General features: G+C 36.7%; 1 protein-coding gene across 1 annotated transcript in view; it reads left to right on the top strand.

Annotated features, from left to right (window-relative positions):
- sez6b (seizure related 6 homolog b) overlaps window positions 1-19817 on the top strand; it is a 320673-nt gene extending 300856 nt beyond the window's left edge. Inside the window, exons 11-17 of the mRNA XM_056474148.1 lie at window positions 5177-5371; window positions 10969-11160; window positions 13059-13253; window positions 13452-13490; window positions 13586-13694; window positions 16880-16979; window positions 19809-19817. Of these exons, the coding sequence (XP_056330123.1) occupies window positions 5177-5371; window positions 10969-11160; window positions 13059-13253; window positions 13452-13490; window positions 13586-13694; window positions 16880-16979; window positions 19809-19817 (839 nt within the window). The remainder of the gene's footprint in view (window positions 1-5176; window positions 5372-10968; window positions 11161-13058; window positions 13254-13451; window positions 13491-13585; window positions 13695-16879; window positions 16980-19808) is intronic.
- The last annotated feature ends 231 nt before the right edge of the window (window positions 19818-20048 follow it).

Genomic DNA, 20048 nt, shown 5'->3' with positions numbered 1-20048 from the left:
AGCAGCACAGCTCTTTTCATGTTGAATGAAGTATAATATTGCATTGCAATATGATTTTCTACTCTTTATTATTCTCTAAGATAAAAAAATTGATGTCTGATTGCAGTCCATTAACTGAAGTTAATTTTTTATAATGCATCAAAAAAGGTTTGAAGTAACATTAACATAGTAAAGTGAATAAATGCTGTAGAGAAGTGCAGTTTGACTAATTAAATTAAGTAAAACCATATTGTAAATTTTTATAGTAGTAATAATAGCAACAACAACACAAAATTTGCATTTAAGAATGATTTTTGATGGATCATGTGACACCAAAAGATAAACAACGAAATCACAAGTTCAAGGCACTCAAAGTAAAATAATTATTTAAAAGCCTTTATTAACATGGCTATTATTTCTAAAACAGCTGGTTTTAAAATAATAGCCATGTTAATAAAGACTTTTTAATATTTTTTTCACTTACTATTCAAGTGCCTTATTGGACTGTCTATTGCTGGTCTCTAATTATCTTGATACACAAAATTACTACCTCTCATAAGAATGATTTAGCATTTAAGAATGATTTCTGATGGATCATGTGACACTACAGGTTGTAATGATGAAAATCACAATAATACATGTTAAAGTTTAGTGAAATAGAAAAAAGTAATTTTTTGTATATTTTATAATTATTGCAATCTTACCTCATTTTATATTACACATTTTTTCTGATCACAGGAATGCATCATTTTTAGCATAACAAATGTACATCTCAAATGTAATCTGTTGAAGCAAAATCAAACAAAAAAGTGCGTTAGGGGTAATTAATGTGTCAGTGCTCTTTGGATAAGGGAATTCAAAAAGATAAACAACGAAATCATTTTAAATCAAGTTCAAGGCGCTCGAAAAGTGAAAACTTATTTAAAAGCCTTTATTAGCATGGCTATTATTTGAAAAATGGCTGTTTTAAAATAATAGCCATGTTAATCAAGGCTTATTAATATTTTTTCTCTTACTTCTCAAATGCCTTATTGGACTTATGATTTCGTGGTCTGTTGATGGTCTCTAATTATCTTGATACACAAAATTACTACCACTCATAAGTAAAGTTTTCCCAGAAATTCAGCAAGGACTCATCAAATTAATCCAAAGTAACAAAAACATTTCAAATTTATAAAAGAAATTTATTGTAATTAAGACTCTTTTAATGAATTCCTCCTTTTGAACTTTATTTAGTGAATCTATTCCTAAAGAAAAAGTCATGCTTTCCACAAAAAAGCAGCACAGCTCTTTTTATATTGAATGAAATATAATATTGCATTACAATTTGAATTTCTAGTGAATAAATGCTGTAGAATAGTCCAGTTTAACTAATGTCAATAATTAACTTTTAAAAATGAAACTTTTACAGAAGGAATAGTTATAAAAACAACACAAAATTTGCATTTAAGAATGATTTCTGATGGATCATGTGGCTCTACAGGCTGTAATGATACAAAGTAAAATGGAAAAAGTTATTTTAATTGTATATTTTAGAGTTATTGCCATATTACCTCATTTTATATTACACTTTTTTATGATCACATAAATGCAGGCCCATGGGCCATAAAGGGATTCAAAGAGAGGAGTGGTGGGGTGGGGTTGGGGCAGTTGGGGCCAATCGCAAAGTGAAGAGCGGGGGGGGGGGGGGGGGGGGGGGGGGGTGGGGGTGTTAGATTGAGCAAGAGGGGCACCTCAGCCAATGAGGGCAAAGGGGCAGTGGCCACCCCCCTATGCACGGGATCCTTTTTAGATTACAAAAAATCTCATGTCAACCCTATTATTCTCAAATGTTGTTTATTGAAGCAAAATCAAACAAAAAGTGCTCCATGGGTAATTTATTTGTCAGTGTTTATAGGAAAGGGATTCAAAAAGATAAACAATAAAATTGTAAGTACAAGGCACTCAAAAAGTGAAAAAAAATTTTTAAAGATTTTAATACTGCTATTATTTTAAAAATGGCTATTTAAAAAAAAGTAATTGTCATTATTGGGCTTATGATTTTGTAGTCTGTTGATGGGCAGTAATTATTTTTATAAACAAAATTTATTTGAGATGCACTAGGGATCCTCAATCTCAGAGTGATGATAGGTGGTGCAGAGATGAAAGAGGGGGAGAGGGGTTATAAAGCGAGAGCCACAGATGGTTCAGTCCTAACCTTTCCTGGGGATAAAGTGAAGGTCATTCCATCAGCTTCTCCTGGTGGCGACCGCACCACATCAGATAACATATAATAAGTTCTATTCAGAGGGTGGAGGAATGCAGATGATTCGTCAAGCAGACTGAAATGGACTGCTTTTCTTTTTCCTCCATGCAGAGCAGAAGGATGATTCTCTGGCAGCTCCTGCAGGTGCTGCAGATTTGGCCTTGCAGAGGCGCTAACAATTACACTGCATGTTTGTAGTCATTAGCCACATTTGCCGGGTGCCGTGGCCTCTCCAGATCTGCCATGCTATGAATGGACAGCAGCAAAATGCCTGCCAGCTGTCTATTCACATTTTTAATCACAGCCAAGCTGATTCCTAGCATTTGATTTATCAGTCATTAGACGCAACACCTGTGGTTTGTTCAGGGACACGGCGAGTAACAAAGAAATAATTTGCAAGCATTATTGAACGTTCTGTCTTTCTCCTCTACATTCTTGCTCTAGTAATCAAAGTAATCACATTGTACTTCTTAGAAAAGAAAATCACAAACAAGTACTCTTTTCTCCAACACTCTTTAAAATAAAGGTTTCAAGCAGTGATGGATGAACCATTTTGGTTTCCTTAGAGTGACAAACATTTTAATTATTTAAAGAACGTTTTCAACTGTATAGATTTTTTTTGTGAATGGGAAAGCTTTTATAAATTTTAAAAGTTCTTAATAGTACAATACATTTTATAAAAAAATAAATAAATAAAAACTTGATTTGTAGAAGAGAAATATAGTGCAATTTCATAAGTGAATGCACTTTTTAAATTAGCAGTTTTGTCATCATTTTCTGACCCTCATATAGTTCCAAATTTGACATTCTATTCTTAATTTAACCAATTTGTTGTTTGCACCAGACACAACACAGCAGACATTTAGACACAGTCATTCAGAAGCACAGAATATATGTGCACTCACTGCACTCCAACGAAATGGCAAGGTTTATAATCTAATTAATACATTTTAAGTGAAGTTTATTAATAAACTAATTTCGGGAGGATCACGTGCTTATGATTTATCACAGCCGGTCTCGTATTAAGCTAATCAGTATCATCCAATCATATGAGCCATAAGCTACTATAAATAACCACAGTTTTCAGTCCACCTTATCTTCGTTTGGAAGAAACCCCCCTTCCTCCCCATTCTCCTCCTTCACCTTAGATCGGGCGGCACGGAGGCCCAGTGGTTAGCACTGTTAGCCCCACAGCAAGAACACTGCCAACCCTGGTCCTGCCAGGCCAGTAGGTGTTTCTGTGAGGAGTTTGTATGTTCTCCCCGTGTCCGCGTGGGTTTTCCCCGGGTTCTCCGGTTTCCTCCCACCATCCAAAAAATATACATCATGCATAACAATGAAACATTTGTCTAGCCCCCTTGCTTTTTCCTCACGGGTTCCCTTAGCTACTGCAGACGGGGAGTTCTGAGATCCACCGAGCTCAGGCTCCCCTCTCGCTCTGCAAACGGGAGGAAGCCCCGGGCTCGAGGATCCCTTGAGCTCGGGGCTCTCTCCCGGGACAGCATGCCAAACAAGCTATTGATGAATCATCAGCTAAGTGTGAACTCTTGAAACCACTGTAATATTATTAAGTGAACATGCTGAAGTAAAGTTCAATTTAAAACTGTTTATTCAAGATCTGAGTTGAACTATCTGCTGCTGCTTCAGTAGTATGGCAATAAATCTCATGTAAAATGGCATTCAAACTCACATTATTAGCATTTAACACTGAATAAAGCACATGAGGTGAACCTGAGGTAAACATGTCAGTTTATCCTGTTGTTCAGCTGCAAGAAATAGCAGCCCTTTCTAAAATATATATTTCAGATGTTGGTTAGAACAAAAACTCCTTTTAATATGAAAAATATTCCTTCTATCACATACCTTTGCTTTTATTTAGAACACAATTTAAATCAGCCTTAGATCAGTCTTTAGGCTCAATAGTCAGGCACGCTCCTGTTGATGTCATCAATCTGGCAACATGCGCTTGCGTGAGAACTGTTTTGTGGATTTAAGAAGCACAGTGAGATTTCAAATCTTCTTCACATATATGTTCTACAACATTTTGGGTTAAAGCACCATTTACACTAGTGCTTTTTCAATTGGATGGTTGTTATGGTTACACCAGGCTTCCACAGTACTCGACCTGTGAAAATTGAGCTTTTTGAAAATGCTGAAGGACCAGTTTTAGTTTAGAAATGCTGGTGTTTCGTTTCATGTGTCATGCATTTTATGATGTATAGTGTGGACAGACATGAAATGCTGTAAAATGCCAATAAGGATATGGAGCATTTTCATTACACTGGTGTAAACAAAGCCTAAAACCGCGGTCACACTAGTGTTTGAGCTTGTGAACGGCACTGGGAAAAGGGGCGGCATTAAATAAGACGATTAGACATTAAAAAAAGCTAGCGATTGCTCCATATTTTACATTTCTGTTTAGAGAGATGATGTTTTGATCTTCGATTGGTCTCATGCAGTCACGTAATGCAATTTTACAGGTCAGAGTTCACCAATCTTGAACTTCACAACGCAGCGAACTGCCAAACTTGTCACACAAGCTTGCGTTTCTGGTCTGCCGCATTCGCATGCTTATGAATGGAAGTCTATAAGGAGAAAAGTGCAGTGCGGCTACGGCTTAAGTTTGAGTAAATGATCTCGTTACGTCTTCCAGAAGTTGTGGAAGTGGCTTGAATGGAGAGAAATTGAGACATTTGCTTAATTTCTTTAGGTTTAGCAATATTTCAGGATCATGTGATATCACTGACTTTAAATTGTACAATTTGACTTAATAATAAATAAAAATGTTTTGTTAACCCCTTTTTTAAATGTAAATGCATATTTATTCCCCAAATGTTTTTTATTCATCCTTATATCCTGCACCCAAAGACAAAAGGTCTGTTTATTCCTTAAGAATTTCAAATGTAAATTTTTATCATAGTATTGGGCTTAATAAAATGTTCTTCTTCACAGAGGTTCCTCGTAACGACACATGTCCAGAGCTTCCTGAGATCTCAAACGGCTGGAAGACCACATCCCACCCTGACCTGGTGCACGGCACAGTCGTCACTTATCAGTGTTACCCCGGCTTCGAGGTGGTGGGCACTGAAATGTTGATGTGCCAATGGGATCTGACCTGGAGCGGAGACCTGCCCAGCTGTGAAAGAGGTGAAAACTTGCACACTCACATACATACACACACACACACACACACACACACACACACACACACACACACACACATTCACGATGATAACCACTCTCTCTAAAATCCATTTTCACCCCACTTCCAAACCAGCCCGCACTGCCTATTGATCAAGAGCAATGCTGTGCTCCACAACTAGATGAGCTTTTGAATTCCATTTGAGGGGGGAATTTCGCAAGTGCCTTTTCGCCTCGGTCCCATTCAAGGACAGGCGAGGAGTGAAGGATGGCTTTGTGGGTAATCACTCACTTTTCTTTCGAGGGTGACTTCAGGGATGAAGCAGGCGCTGTTTTCACTTCACAGTCTCTGTGCGTCTTCTGTCCAACGACTCCTTTGCAAACATGATTTCTGTCATTCTGGAAGTGTTTTTATTTCTCTGTACACCCCCTGGTGAGATTTTGTTAACATTTTTGGAGTGTTTCATCAGCAAATTTCAACTCAGCTCAGCTTCGCAGCTTAGTTTCATAGGCATTCCCGTGATTAAAGTGTATTAGAGTTTATTTTGTTAGCACGTTTCATACACAATGGTAATTCAAAGTGGTTTAGATAAAAAGGTCAGTCTATAAAAAAATCACAAAATAAGAATAAGAAACAACAAAGAATTAAAATGCTTAAAAGCAGATTAAAAGTGTATTAAATCAGGTTTGAAAACAACAAAAAGAAAAATGTACATAAATAGTGCGATCTCTTCAATGTAGCACAGTGCTCAGTCACTAAACTGATGTGTTTTAAAGAGCGCCCATTTTACCTCTTTTACAAGATGTAAGATAAGACTGCTATCTCCAGAATGTGTCTGTAAAGTTTCAGCTCAAAATACACATCAGATTATTTATTATATAATGTAGAATCTGCCCATTTTGGTGTCTGAGTATACTGGAGCTGGTTTTGTAGTCTGTGGCTTTAAATCGAAATGAGCTACTTCTCACCCCACCATTCTGACATGCGTGTCTGCTTCTTATGCTATGTCAAATAAACAGCCGTCAGTGATAAAAACAGACAAGGATGAAGCTGAAATAATGTCACAAGTCAAAAATACTAGTTTATTTATTTAGTTAGTTTATTTGATGTATTTGTGGTGGAGTTTATTCAAGCCTTTCTGAAGTGATAAGTCACACAAAAATGCTGTTTGCAGTTCACACATACACACACATACAGTATGCGCATTTACGGACACCATGCAGCCGTGGTGATTATAGCAGTTAAGAATTACATATCGATTTTACTCTCTTTATTAAAAACATGCTCTGTTTTAAAAATGTTTAAACTTATAAAATGTATTATTGAGGTGCAGATGATCACAGAGAGCTGTAACATATGTTTTAATCCCAGTTTCTTTGCAAAAAATGTTCTGTGGACATGTGTATACATGGTATTATGGAGACATGACTCCTGTCAATCAATTCGGTGGTTGGGGAAACTGCACTCCTACGTCACATTGTGATGGGTCTCAAAATCTCTGGGTTTTACTTTGTCTAAAATACAAAGAAAACTAATGGGTTGCACTTTCTGTCAACTCAGATTAGTATGTAGAAATGCATCACCAAAATAAGAGCTGAAATTCAAAACAAGAAAAACTCCTTTGTGTTTTGCTGAAATGCACCAGCAGAGACCACACCACACTTTGAGCTGGGCTTTATTGTAGGGATGAAAGGGATGAAGGGGAAGGGAAGTAAGAGGATAAACAGTGAACAGGTAGGTAAGTTGATCGGGTGTCCTATGATGATGCCCAGAGACTCAGAGTGGGGGTACCGTCTCTGTAATATTTTGGTAGAGTCATTAGACCCCCTGATTCATCCTAGGAGGGAAGAGAGGGTTATAGGATTGTTAATGGGATGCAAGGAAATAGAGGAAGGGAAGGTGGGTTTGAGAGAACGAGAAGATTAGTGCTAGAGGGTTTTTAGAGAGTAGATGATTGGTTAAGGAGACTAAGTGAAGCATGGTTCTGCTGCCGAAGTTAACTCCATATAATTTGTAATAGGTGCTGTTGATGTTTGTGAATGAATCTGTTATTTTGTGGACATTTACACAAACCTAAACATAACATGGGACAAAATGAAATGTGATTGGTTTGTTAACCTGTGTTGACCATTTAAATTTGCCAAAATTCCCAGAGCTTCAGCTGTTAGTCTGAGGTCTGGCTATGCAAAACTACTAATATTTATACAAGTATTCTGAAAATAGGAATGTTTCATAAGAAAAAATAAAATTTTGTTGTAAAATCAATCAGCTTCCAGAAATGATCAGATGTGCTCCAATAGTATATGTGCACATTCAAATTAAGGCTTAAAGGGCACCTAGGATGAAAATCAACTTTTGGAAGCTTTTTGGACAGAACTGTCTGTATGTATAGTCATATTGGAGTGATATAAACCCAACAAGTCTCTTTTTTTAACATTTCCTGATGTTAAAATAGGATCCAAATCCCTTAGACATCTTTTAACAATATTATGATGTGAATCTTGCATAGTTTTAAGAATACTGCCAATTAATAAATCTCACATTATCTCACAGTTGGCATTTCTGTGTGGAGGTTGCATGTACTCCCCGTGTTCGTATGGGTTTCTTCCGGGTGCTCCGGTTTCCCCCTCAGTCCAAAGACATGCGCTGTAGTTGAATTGGGTGGACAAAATTGTCCATAGTGTATGAGCATGTGTGTGAATGAGTGTATATGGGTGTTTCCCAGTACTGGGTTGCGGCTGGAAGGGCATACGCTGCATAAAACATATGCCGGAATAGTTGGTGGTTCATTCCGCTGTGGTGAGCCCTGATAAATAAGAGACTAAAGAGAAGGAACATGAATAAATGAAGGTTTCCAGGTGAACTAGTTCAAATTCTTGCACGTTTGACTCCCAGAAATCGTGTATATTTAAACCAATCTGAGGACGATTTAAAATCTGCTGAAGGATTTCCAGAAAAGTGTTATATGCATAAGTCAATGGGAGGTACTTGGCGTGAGGACGAGACTAAAATATTAGTTACCAATGGATTTTATGTTTCACAGAATAAATAAAGGGTTGAAGCAGATGCCATTTTTGCATCACAGTCTCATCTTCCTATTCTTTGACAGGTTTGCTAACCCAATTTCTGCCATTTTGTATGAAATTTTATTTCTCTGTATGCCCCTGCTGAGATTTTGTTAGTGTCCAGTTGGCACGCCGAGTGTTTCATCAAACAATTTCAAATCAAGTCAGCTCTGCGACTTACTTTTGTAGTAAAAGTCACTCCAGCGCTTGAAATTAAATCTGGCCGCCTGCCTTTTGTGTTGCCCAGACTTGCTCTGTGTGAATGTGTAATACTGCAGATATTCGTCACAGACATGACCCCAGGGTCCAGGTTCTGCCGCTGTCCCTCACAAAAACAGCAGGCCCAAAGCAGCAGGGACCGTTATCCGGTTCAAAGCTTCCCTCCCGCCACGCAAACATCATTAACTCAGTCGCCTCTGCCGTCGCCTCTTCCTGCCCTTCCACTGCTGAGGAGAGAATTGGGTTTGCAGCTGGGCAGGCTGAAGCAAACTAATCTTTTTATTATACTGCACCGTGTGTCCGTACACTGCCCTGAGATCAAAGTCGCATGTCCTGCTTCCTCACACTGTCTGGATGAGATGCGCTGCGGCTCCTGGCACTCTGATTATCTGGATCCACGTGTATGACATGTGACGTAAAGGAGAAATCAGAAAATATACTGTGAAAAATGTACCTCAAATACGTTTGTATTGCTTAGGAAAGAGGTGTCTGCTAAATGCAGAATTTATACTGTAAAAACACAAGCTGTAAAAGATGTTGAAACAGTGTGAACCAGAAGGGGGAACTAATGTACTCTGATCTAAAAGGCATTTTTCACTCAGTAAATATTTGTACTTTAGTCACTAGTGCCACCTGCAGGTGGAAAGGAGACCTACAATTCACAACAATTGACAGAGACAGACTTTAAATAACATATTGAGATCTTAAATATATTCCTTTGCAAAATGTAATAATTTAGGCTTGAGTTATTATAGGAGTTATTATAGCATATAGTGTCATAAAAAATTACTTCTATGTTATCTATGATTGTTTATTTATTACATTATAAAACTATTCAATTATGATTCTGTCTATCTATCTATCTATCTATCTATCTATCTATCTATCTATCTATCTATCTATCTATCTATCTATCTATCTATCTATCTATCTATCTATCTATCTCTATCTATCTCTATCTATCTTTCTATCTTTCTATCTGTCTCTCTGTCTGTCTGTCTATGCATTTCTCGAAACATTTAGTACAAACTGCAAAACCTAGCTGATAACCTGCAAAAGTGTGTCACTTGCTCAAAATAAACAGCTCATTCCCCAAAAGCAAGTGTTCATGTCAATGAAAGTTTCAGTGTCATCAAGATGAAAAGTCCTGACACCATTGTTTATAAACAAGATAGTCAAATGGCTTTGTCATGTTTTCATTATGACAGTTTACTCTCTACATTTTTTCCGGTGCAAAAAGTCAGATTTTGGTGATTCTTCCTGAAAATGCTCAAGACAGCACTATATACTATTATACATATTATTATATATATACTATTATGCACAGCCATTTGAAAACTACAGTAAAGTTAGACATCAATGCATTTAGTGAGGTATCTGAGTACAAGACACTGAATATGTATGTTTCACATGTTTTACTGCATTTGCTCTTTGCAATTCTAATTTAATTACAGCATTGTGCAAAAGAATAAATACACCTTTATTTACAACAAACATGAACTTCCTTTGGGTAGAGCTGTGCACAACTGTAAATAATATTGCAGTACATATTGGAACTGAACCTACAACATACACACAGTAGGTCTGTATATCATTCATGAAATTGTTTAATTTAGAAGACATTTTTAGGAAAAAAAAAAAATTACAATTTTTATAAAATGTGCTTGATGGAAATATAATTAGTGTTGTGAGAAATGCACCAAAGCCACTGAGAAAAACTCTAAAGTGACTGGCATTACTTCATGAAAGAGTATTGAAAAGGGGTATTTTCTTAGAACTCATAAAGTAATCAGTGCTTTCCCGAGCCGAGGCTCGAACCAGCTACCTTCTTGCTGTGAGGCGAACGTGCTACACACTGTGAGCCTGGTCACCTGATGTCATGACCTAAATCTAACCTAATAATAATGTCTTGTGATTTTGTGTGTCTGCTGGGTTACTAGTTGCTTAAAGTAATCTGATTACATATTTCTTGTTACTTGTAATCCATTACGCCATACACTGCCTACAAATTCATAAACATAATGATTTATTTACTGTAGAATAATTGCAGTTTGATCAATATGCAATGAAGTCTTTATAGTGTAGATTACAGTATAAACTACTGAAGACAAGCACTCAAAACATTAACGAAACATTAACATTCATTTCTTGTACTTTTTTTACCATGTCAAAGTTTCAGTGTAAAAAAAAATGTTATGATATGAAACCTTAATATAAAGTGTTGCATTCAACAGCCACACTGTTATGTTTGAGGATTATTTTCAGCCACTATATGTTTTTATATATAACTCTGTGACGTGTTCTTATCTGTGTGCCAGTGCTGTCTTGTCCAGACCCGGGCACAGTAGAGCACAGTCGCAGGGTGATGTCGGGGCCGCGTCTCATCGTAGGCTCCACTGTCCAGTACATCTGTAACAAAGGCTACTCGCTGTCAGGAAACAGCCTCCTCTCCTGCTACCACAGAGACTCAACCGGCCCCAAGTGGAGTGAGAAACTGCCCAAATGCATCCGTGAGTGACATTTACACACCTAGAGGAAAGCCACCCTTAAAATAAATATATTACTCTCTTGTGTTACTTATGTAAAAACAACTAAATTTGTTACTAAGGTACTTTTTAAGGAAAGTAATGTGTTATGTTACATTTACGTTACTTTTTTTCTTCTGGGCTGTGATTGCTTGCTTGTAAATGTCTGTTTTTAAAAATGTAATGCCATTTAACACCAAAATTAAAATGTGAAGTGAAAAACCTCAGGCTTAAACAAATGTTAATTCATGCCTGTACAGTTAGGTCCAGCTCAAACAAACCTTTCCGCACTCCTGCATTTCTAGATTGCATGAAGAATAGGATGCATGGAAAGTTCAGCACTCTTCAATAGTGATTTTTTTTAGTTAGCATTAAATATTAAATATAACATTATACATATTAATTTTGAATACTGAATATGTTTTGTGGAAGTGAGATGAGTAAATATATGTTTACATTTAAGCCACAACTACAGTAAGTATCATGATTACACATCATACACAACACATCTACACTGTAAAAAGCTATTTTTTTAAGTGAGTCAACCCTTTCCTTAAAAATTAAGTAATTTAACTATGTGCATACTTATAAAAAGTAAACTTAAAATGGGACCTATTAGGCAAAAAACACTTTTATACGAGGTTTAAACACACTTGTGTGGCTACAGTCTGTGAATATATCCAACCTCTAATGGTAAAAATTCATTTATTATATATTTTTATAATCACACTTAAGATTATCAGCCCTAAGTGAGAAGCAGTTGTCCACCTTTAGAGATCTGAATCTGCCACTGTAGTGACACATAGGGGTTTATAGCTCCACCCTTTTTTGAAAAGAGGGCTGGGTCACAATCTCATTAGAATGTAAAGCGAATGGCACAATTTGGATCAAAGGCTAAAAGGGACCATTTCAAAGAGTTATAAAAATGATTTGTGTGGTATTTGAGCTGAAACTTCACATGCACACTCTAGGGACATCATAGAGTTATTTTACTATTTGTAAAAAGAAGCATAATTGGTCCCCTAATCATTAATCATTTCAGGTTACAACATTTTTGTGTGTGTAAACTACTAAATTGCTGTTTATAATGTACATTTATTCCAGATTTCTCTCAACACGAGGACACGAGAGCTGTCAGTCAATAAATGAGTAGCAAAGTAACTAGCATTACTTTATTGAAAAAGTAACTTGGGTATTTTCCTGGAAATTAAAAAGTAATCTATACTTTACGAGTTGCTTGAAAAAGTAATCATGTTACTTGTAATATATTACCCCATACACTTCCTACAAATACATAACCACAAGGATTTGTTAACTGTATAATAACTGCAATTTGGTCAACATGCAATGAATCCTTTATAGCAGGGGTCACCACACTTCGATATGCAACAGATTATAGCTCCAATCCTTATCAACCACCCCTGAACAAGCTAGCCAAGGTCTTACTAGGTATACTTGAAGGTTTTAGGCAGATGTGTTGAAGCTAAACTCTGCAGCCAGGAACAGGTTTGGTGATCTCTGCTTTATGGTGTAGATTACTGACTATAACTAACTATTAAAGATGAGCCATCAAAAGATGAACAAAAAAGTGCTTATTTAAATGTGTATATTTCATTTCTCATACTTTATTTTACAATGTCGTTGTTTAAGTGTAACTAAACATTTCATTACTGAGTCATATAAATTAATTATATGTATATACTTTGATTAAAGTAAGCATAAGTGTTAGATTCAGGGTTAGTTGCATGAAATTATGTGTAACTATCATTTATCTGTAACAAATAGTTATTTTTTATCAAACTACAGACTATTATATAACAAAATAAACTAACTATTTCAATTTTGTGACTGCATGTGCGTATTTGTATATTTGTGTTGTACAGCGGATTCGTTTGAGCCGTGCAGGAACCCTGGCACTCCGGCCTACACCATCCAGAGCTCTGAGAAGCACGTGTATCAGGCTGGAGAGACTGTGCGCTTCTCCTGCATGAATGGGTACGAGCTCCAGGGCGAACCTGTTCTCCGTTGTGTCCCCGGGCATCCTTCCAAATGGAGTCATCCACCACCGCTGTGCAAAGGTAGCCTGTGTGTTTTGCAATGCTCATGAAGCGTGATCTGCATACTATATCATTCATATACAGGTCTCTTTCCTGTCTGCGGTGCATGTTTATTTATTGATGCATTGTTTCTCTTCAGGGAAACGAGTGTTTGTTTTGAATAATTGCTATGACAAGCTACATTTTCTCATTTGTTAAAAGCTCTCACTTTTCCCCCAGCGGTAACACTGGAGTACGTTGATGAACGCCGACTGGATGGTAAGAAGCTTTGCATCTTAGAAATGCACATGGATTTGTTATCCCAGGTTTTCAGATGAATTTGAATGTATTTGCTGTACTTTGTCCCCATTCAGTGGCAAGTGCAGACTTCAGTATGGAGGGGGCCAGTGTGGCTGTGTCCATTTTCATCCCTGTGGCCGTAATCATAATCATCATCTTGTCAATATATTTCTACTTTTCAAGGTAAGTTGCAAAAATGTCTTAAAGTTTTTACATTTATTTTAAACTTTAAGTATATGTGAAGAATACATATCGCAAGTATGACTATTTATTTTTGTAATATGTTACAATTAAGGCCCCGTTTACACTAATACGTTTTAGTTTTAAAACGGCGTTTTAGAATGAAAACGATCCGCGTCCACACTAGCGTTTCACCTAGCATTTCTGAACAACTCTCCGTCTATATTACACAGCTGAAAACGCACCTCACGTGACCACATACACACACACTCTGACATACACTGCAGCGTGCTTTGAGCACATCTACCCATATGAGAGCTGTGCACCTCGGACCGTTCATCAAGGATCTACCACTTGATCTAATTTCATTATATTTGTTAAATGTGATATTTAATTCATCTTATTGTCTATATCTACTGACATATTCCCCACTTTGGTTTTTTGAATATATTACTTGTTCTCAGGTAACGAGTTTTGGCTGACTGCAAAGATAAGTTAATATATTAATTAATGTAACCTTTAATTAATGTAACCACATACACAGATTCTGTACATTTGATTAATTGCTTGCCTTTATTTTCTATATTGTATAAACTTACTGTACGGTATACATTTATAATGGCCGTTATTGATTATTAAAACTGATATTCAGTGAAAGGGTATGTTTCGTATTTTCAATGAAAATTAAAGAAGGCAGTGATGTTATAGGCTCCGTTTTGTTATAAATATGCATGAAGATGACGGTCATATAAATATGTAGATACATGATCCCTCAACATTTTTGGTGTCTGTTAAGTTGCTAATATCAAAATTAAAATAGGCAGTTCCTTATATCATGTTATCATTTTATTGTTAAGGTAGTGAAGCAACTTAGCCAGGGTATGTGAATGAGGTTAGAAAATACACTGTTCCCTTTGAAGTTTTACTGACGTGTCCTCCGGAGTTTGTTTTCCATATCAAACTTGCGAAGTCTGAACTTACAAGGAAAGGATGCAAGACTGAACTGTGTGTAGACTACTTAATATTGAGGAAAAAGCCCCAATCAGATAGGCGAATTTTCTGCAGCCCTGCCTCCGTTTTCAGATGTCTCCGTTTTCCTCATCCACACTGAGACAGAGCAGCAGCATTTTAGAATGAAAACGGCCTCTTCCGCATTTTCAAAACTCTCCGTTTTCGGTGTTAGTGTGGACAGATGGCATAACCGTAGCAAAACGTATGTGTTTTAAAACAAAAATGTATTAGTGTAAACGGGGCCTAAAGGGCCATGAAAACCCTCCTGTCTCAGCAGGGTGTTTTCACACCTCTAGTTTAAAAAAAGTCAAGAAAGTGGGTGGGTCCAGCTTTGTTTAGGTGGGAGTGTCGAGTGACGAAAGAGGCAAGGGTTTGCATGAAAGGGGGAGTTTCATTACGTGCACTACAGCTGATTTTCACACTGGCAACACAAACACAGACACAGGGGAGATAGACAGTGATTCGGAGAGCAGCATTTACAGTGGATCTGAGCGCTGTGTGGAATTGGAGGATTTTCAGTCCACAATATTGTAGTGATATTACTGTAAACTTAGTAACTAAACCACTTTGATTAAGGTATACCTGTAAGAGCTGAAAGAGTACTGCTGACGATACTAAGTAACTTTGGCATCTGAATAAACATAAACAAAGAACACTGACCACACTCTCACCAAATCTGTACACACCGGACAATCGACACAAACTACGTCTTCGGATTCGGATTTCACCATTTCCAGATTTGAAAAGCTCTCGGATACATTTTTTTCCTTACAAACATATTTTTGTCGCATGTTAGCAGACCACTCGAATCCACACATGTAAGTCCACACACAAGCTGTGCTCTCATAGCGGGGATATGGAAACAAAACCTTTGTTGCGGCACATTTAAAAACGCAACACTGACGATCCATGTCTCCGAGCATTTCTTTTTCCACTGCTTGTTTGAACTACGGTTGACAACACAACGTGGCGTCTCTCTGAACACAGGGAAAATAGGGGGGGTCTTCAGAGCTATAAGGGTCTTCGAAGCTATATCATGCATATTAATGAAGTTGCATCTCGTTCACACGCTGATTGGTTTGAACTAAGTCTTTCTCATGAATTAATAAACAGATGTGCTGAAAACTCAATGAAGTCACTTTGTACCGGCTGGTAGAGACAGCCAATCTCCACGCTGGAATTTACACAATAATCTCATCACTGTGACGTAGCTACTTTTTAAACCGGAAGAACAAATTTTCTCTAAACAATGCAAAAACAACCAATTTTCACTTTTTAGTCTTTTTAGTCTCATCTGTGTCTTAATAGTGTTTTTAGCAGCGTGGGACATATGAATGACTGTTAACATCTCAAAAAATGTGATTTGGTGTTTTGTGACCCTTTAAGTTGTTAAACATTTCTATAGATAATTCTGAGAGCGCAAATAAAAATAATGTTACAAAATATTTCTTAATTGTTTATTAATAGTTTGACCTTTTTATGTTTTGAGTTTTCATTTTTCTTCAGTTTTTTTTATGTTTTTTGGTTAATTATTCTATTTAACTTATTTATATTCAAATGTGCATACACTATAAAAAAAAAAGTATATATATATATGTGTGTGTGTGTGTGTGCGTGCGTGCGTGCGTGCGTGCGTGCGTGCGTGCGTGCGTGCGTGCGTGCGTGCGTGCGCGCGCGCGTGTGTGTGTGTGTGTGTGTGTGTGTGTGTGTGTATATATATTAAAGTATGAATACATGCATTTTACAATATTACTGTTTTTACTGTGTTTTTAATCAAATAAGTTCAGCCTAAAAATTTATATAAAAAAACTGCTTTCTCATTACATAAACCAATTAAATAATATATTGTATATATCTGCATTATATTAAAAAATATAAAACAAAATGGGACTTTTCACACTTTGTAAGTCAAAAATATTTGGACTTACAAAATTTGATCTCAAGTGTGAATTTAAGAGGAACTGAATTCATCTGTCCATTAAAAAAGTAGTCAGAAAAATGACATTAGCAATGACAAAATGTCGAATATTATTAATTTGCAAGTGCCTTGTGGCTTGACATTTTATTAAGGAATGCAGTGACATTTGTGACACTGGCCAATTGTGAAGATTACTTTAAATCTTTGTCCTCCAGTTGTAACCAAAGCAGATGAATTGCTGTTGTATGTTTGCTCTCAGGGTGCAGGGAAAGTCTCTCCGGATGTCCATGTCCACGTCGCCACAGTACGATCACATCAGAGGAGAGTCTGCTTTCGAAAACCCTATTTACGAGACCACGGTGAGTAAAGCAGCCTCCTCCTCACTTAAAAATAGTGCTGTTAGTTAATTAAAAAGATATCTTCAATAACTTCAATTTCAATAAATAAAGAAGCAACAAAGACAATATAATGTTTATAATATATGTTCATCTTTTTAATGACTGAAGGCCAGCAGCACTGATACTGATAATATCTCTTGGAAGAAAAGGGGATCTTTTTCTAATATTTAACTGCATTGACCATAGCTATTCAACATTATAGGCGAATTGAGAGCTATCAGTTTTAACATTTATTAGACTTAAATTAAAATAACAACAACTAATTCTGTAACACTTTATTTTGATGGCCCATTTGAGTATTAGTAGACTGTCTGCTTAATATCTGTTGATACTGCTCCTTCAACAGACATTTAACTGACCATAAGAAACTTTGCAAGTACATGTCAACTTACACTAACCCTAATCCCAACCTAACACTCTACTTATAATCTAATGAGAATTAATTGGCATGTAGATGCAATGTAACTTAAATTCAACAAACGGACCATCAAAATAAAGTGTGACCACTAATTCAAGTGAACTGTAAAAAATCTTGACAAAAACCCATTAAAATAAATCATATATACCTGTGCCCTTCAGCAAGTGAAACATATACAGAAATTAAAGGTTTTTAAAATGTGAGGCATATATACCAAGTACGTATATACATGCACAGTTTTAAAGCGTTTTTTTAAGCATCTTTGATATGAAATTTGGTAACTGACATAACAAAAAATGTTGTTATAATTTATAGTAAATAAGTTTTTATAGCATACTATAGTAAACTACTTGAATTAAAGGTCTCCTGAAGTGCATTGAAATGTGCATTATTATTGGATGCTTGACGTAATCTCAACTGAAACATTAATAACACAGAGTAACATAGAGTAGACCCTCCCCTTTAAAAAAACAGCCAATAGCATTTTGTTTTATCACAGCTCTGCCAGTGAGTTTTTTTTTACTCAAGTGCATCAAATGAAAAACAACTGAGAAATGTTTTGAAGGGAGCGTGACATGTCAGATTTTAGAGAGCATTTGATTGGTCAGGATTTGATGAGAAAGATTTGATGAGAAACTGAAGTTTGACGTGAAAATGAAAATCTGATCCATGGATGTTTATATCCGTTTATATCTTCTAGAGCAATGGTCTCAAACTCAATTCCTGGAGGGCCACAGCTTTGCACAGTAGCTCCAAAATTGTCTCCTTAAATGTCTCTAGTAGTCTTGAACAGCTTGATTAGTTGGATCAGCTGTGTTTGATTTTATAGATGTTATGAAAATGCAAAAATCGTAATATAAACAAATCACCCAATACTGTACTAGCATTTCTACAACTACCATATATGTATTATGTAAAGGATAAAGTACATCCAGGCAGTTGCTATCGTAGAATAGAGCCCGACAAGCTAATTATATAAGCTCATATTGAGTAAGAACAACCAACTGGATGTACTTTATCCTGTTTATTATACATCTACATGCCATAAAACATAAAAATTAGACACCAATATTGTTCTTTGCCATAATACTTTATTAATTCTTCAATTAAATGCTAGGCTGACAGAAACAAAAATGGTTAAATGCAGCAAATAAGCAGCAAATCAGTCATTTATTGAGCTAAAAGTCTTAGTTAATTAATAGTGGTTAGTTAATAGGTTAGTTAAAATTGAGAATTGTACCTTAAAATAAAATGTAATCAAAACAAATATCTAATTTTGATTGCACTTCTTATAACTGAGTCATATTCCCAGCAATGGCATCCATTTGTGGTGATATTTCATGGCAGGACTGAGAGGTACTGATGTGTTCAGTCTTACAGGTGCACATCTGCACTTTGAGCACCATCTGCGCTGCCATATTGTGGGTTCATTTCTGCTATCTAATTAGCTGTAAAGTGGCATTCTGGAGTTGAAATGAAGTGGCGCACAGAGCCACGCCCTCATCATCTCATCATTAGCAATCACAGGATTAAAAACCAGAGAGGAAGTGACACGCTTAACCTCATTATCGTAGAGTCTGTTGGCGTATCACCTGTCGTGTCTACTTTACCTGCTCTCATTGTTCTATATTCACTTTCTGCTCAAAGTGGTGCTTCACCGACATCTTCATATTTGCTCACTTTCATGTCAGTCCAAAGACATGCGGTACAGGTGAATTGATAGGCTAAATTTTCCGTAGTGAATGAGTGTGGATGTATCCCAGAGACGGGTTGCGGATGGAAGGGCATCTGCTGCATAAAACATGTGCTGGATAAGTTGGTGGTTCATTCCGCCGTGCTGACCCCAGATTATTAAAGGGACTAAGCCGAAAGGAAAATGAATGAATGAATGTTTTCTACTTATTTTTAAATATTCTTAAATAAATCAAAAAATTATTCATGGAAAATATATATTTCCATTCGGCGCGCTAGCCTTAATCAAGTTTGGTTTTTGGCCCTTCATAAGAAACAATTTTGTGCACCCCTGCTCTGTATTCACTGAAATTTGAAAAAAAAAATCATTTTCAAAGGGGGAGGGGGGGGGGGGGGTACTTATTTATGTTGAGCACTTTGATAACAAAATGTGCATTTTGGAGGGCTTTGAACTATCCTGGAATTGATCTAACACTTTTTAACCAACATTATCTTGCGTACTCACTTACATTTGCACTTTCCCTTTGTCTCTTTGCATCCCTGAAGAACAATGAGGTGAGATTTTGCCTGTCAATACTTTTACACTGATACATGGTCTTTTTTCCCCAGCCAGCTGTGTCTAGCATGTGTTACACACACATTATTCACACCTCTTATGTGCTGTGCTGGTGTCCCTCCAGATCTCATAACTCTCATAACCCATTCACTGCCTGCATGTACTAAACTGCTCAATAACAGTTATATCCTTCAGGAATGAGTGTGTGTGAGTGTGCGTGCGTGCGTGCGTGCGTGCGTCTTCTTCTATTAATACCCTGAACTCATGTTCTTGCATTAAGTGCGTTGAGGATGATTCAAACAGAGGATCACAAGTCTTGGTCTTCTTAAGACTGTGTTTACTAAAAGCAGAGCCTCAGAGTATT

This window comes from Danio aesculapii, chromosome 15 (genome assembly GCF_903798145.1).
Source record: "Danio aesculapii chromosome 15, fDanAes4.1, whole genome shotgun sequence".
NCBI classification, from domain to species: Eukaryota; Metazoa; Chordata; class Actinopteri; order Cypriniformes; family Danionidae; genus Danio; species Danio aesculapii.
Note: the sequence above shows the minus strand (reverse complement) of the source record. Positions and strands in the feature narration are given on the sequence as shown.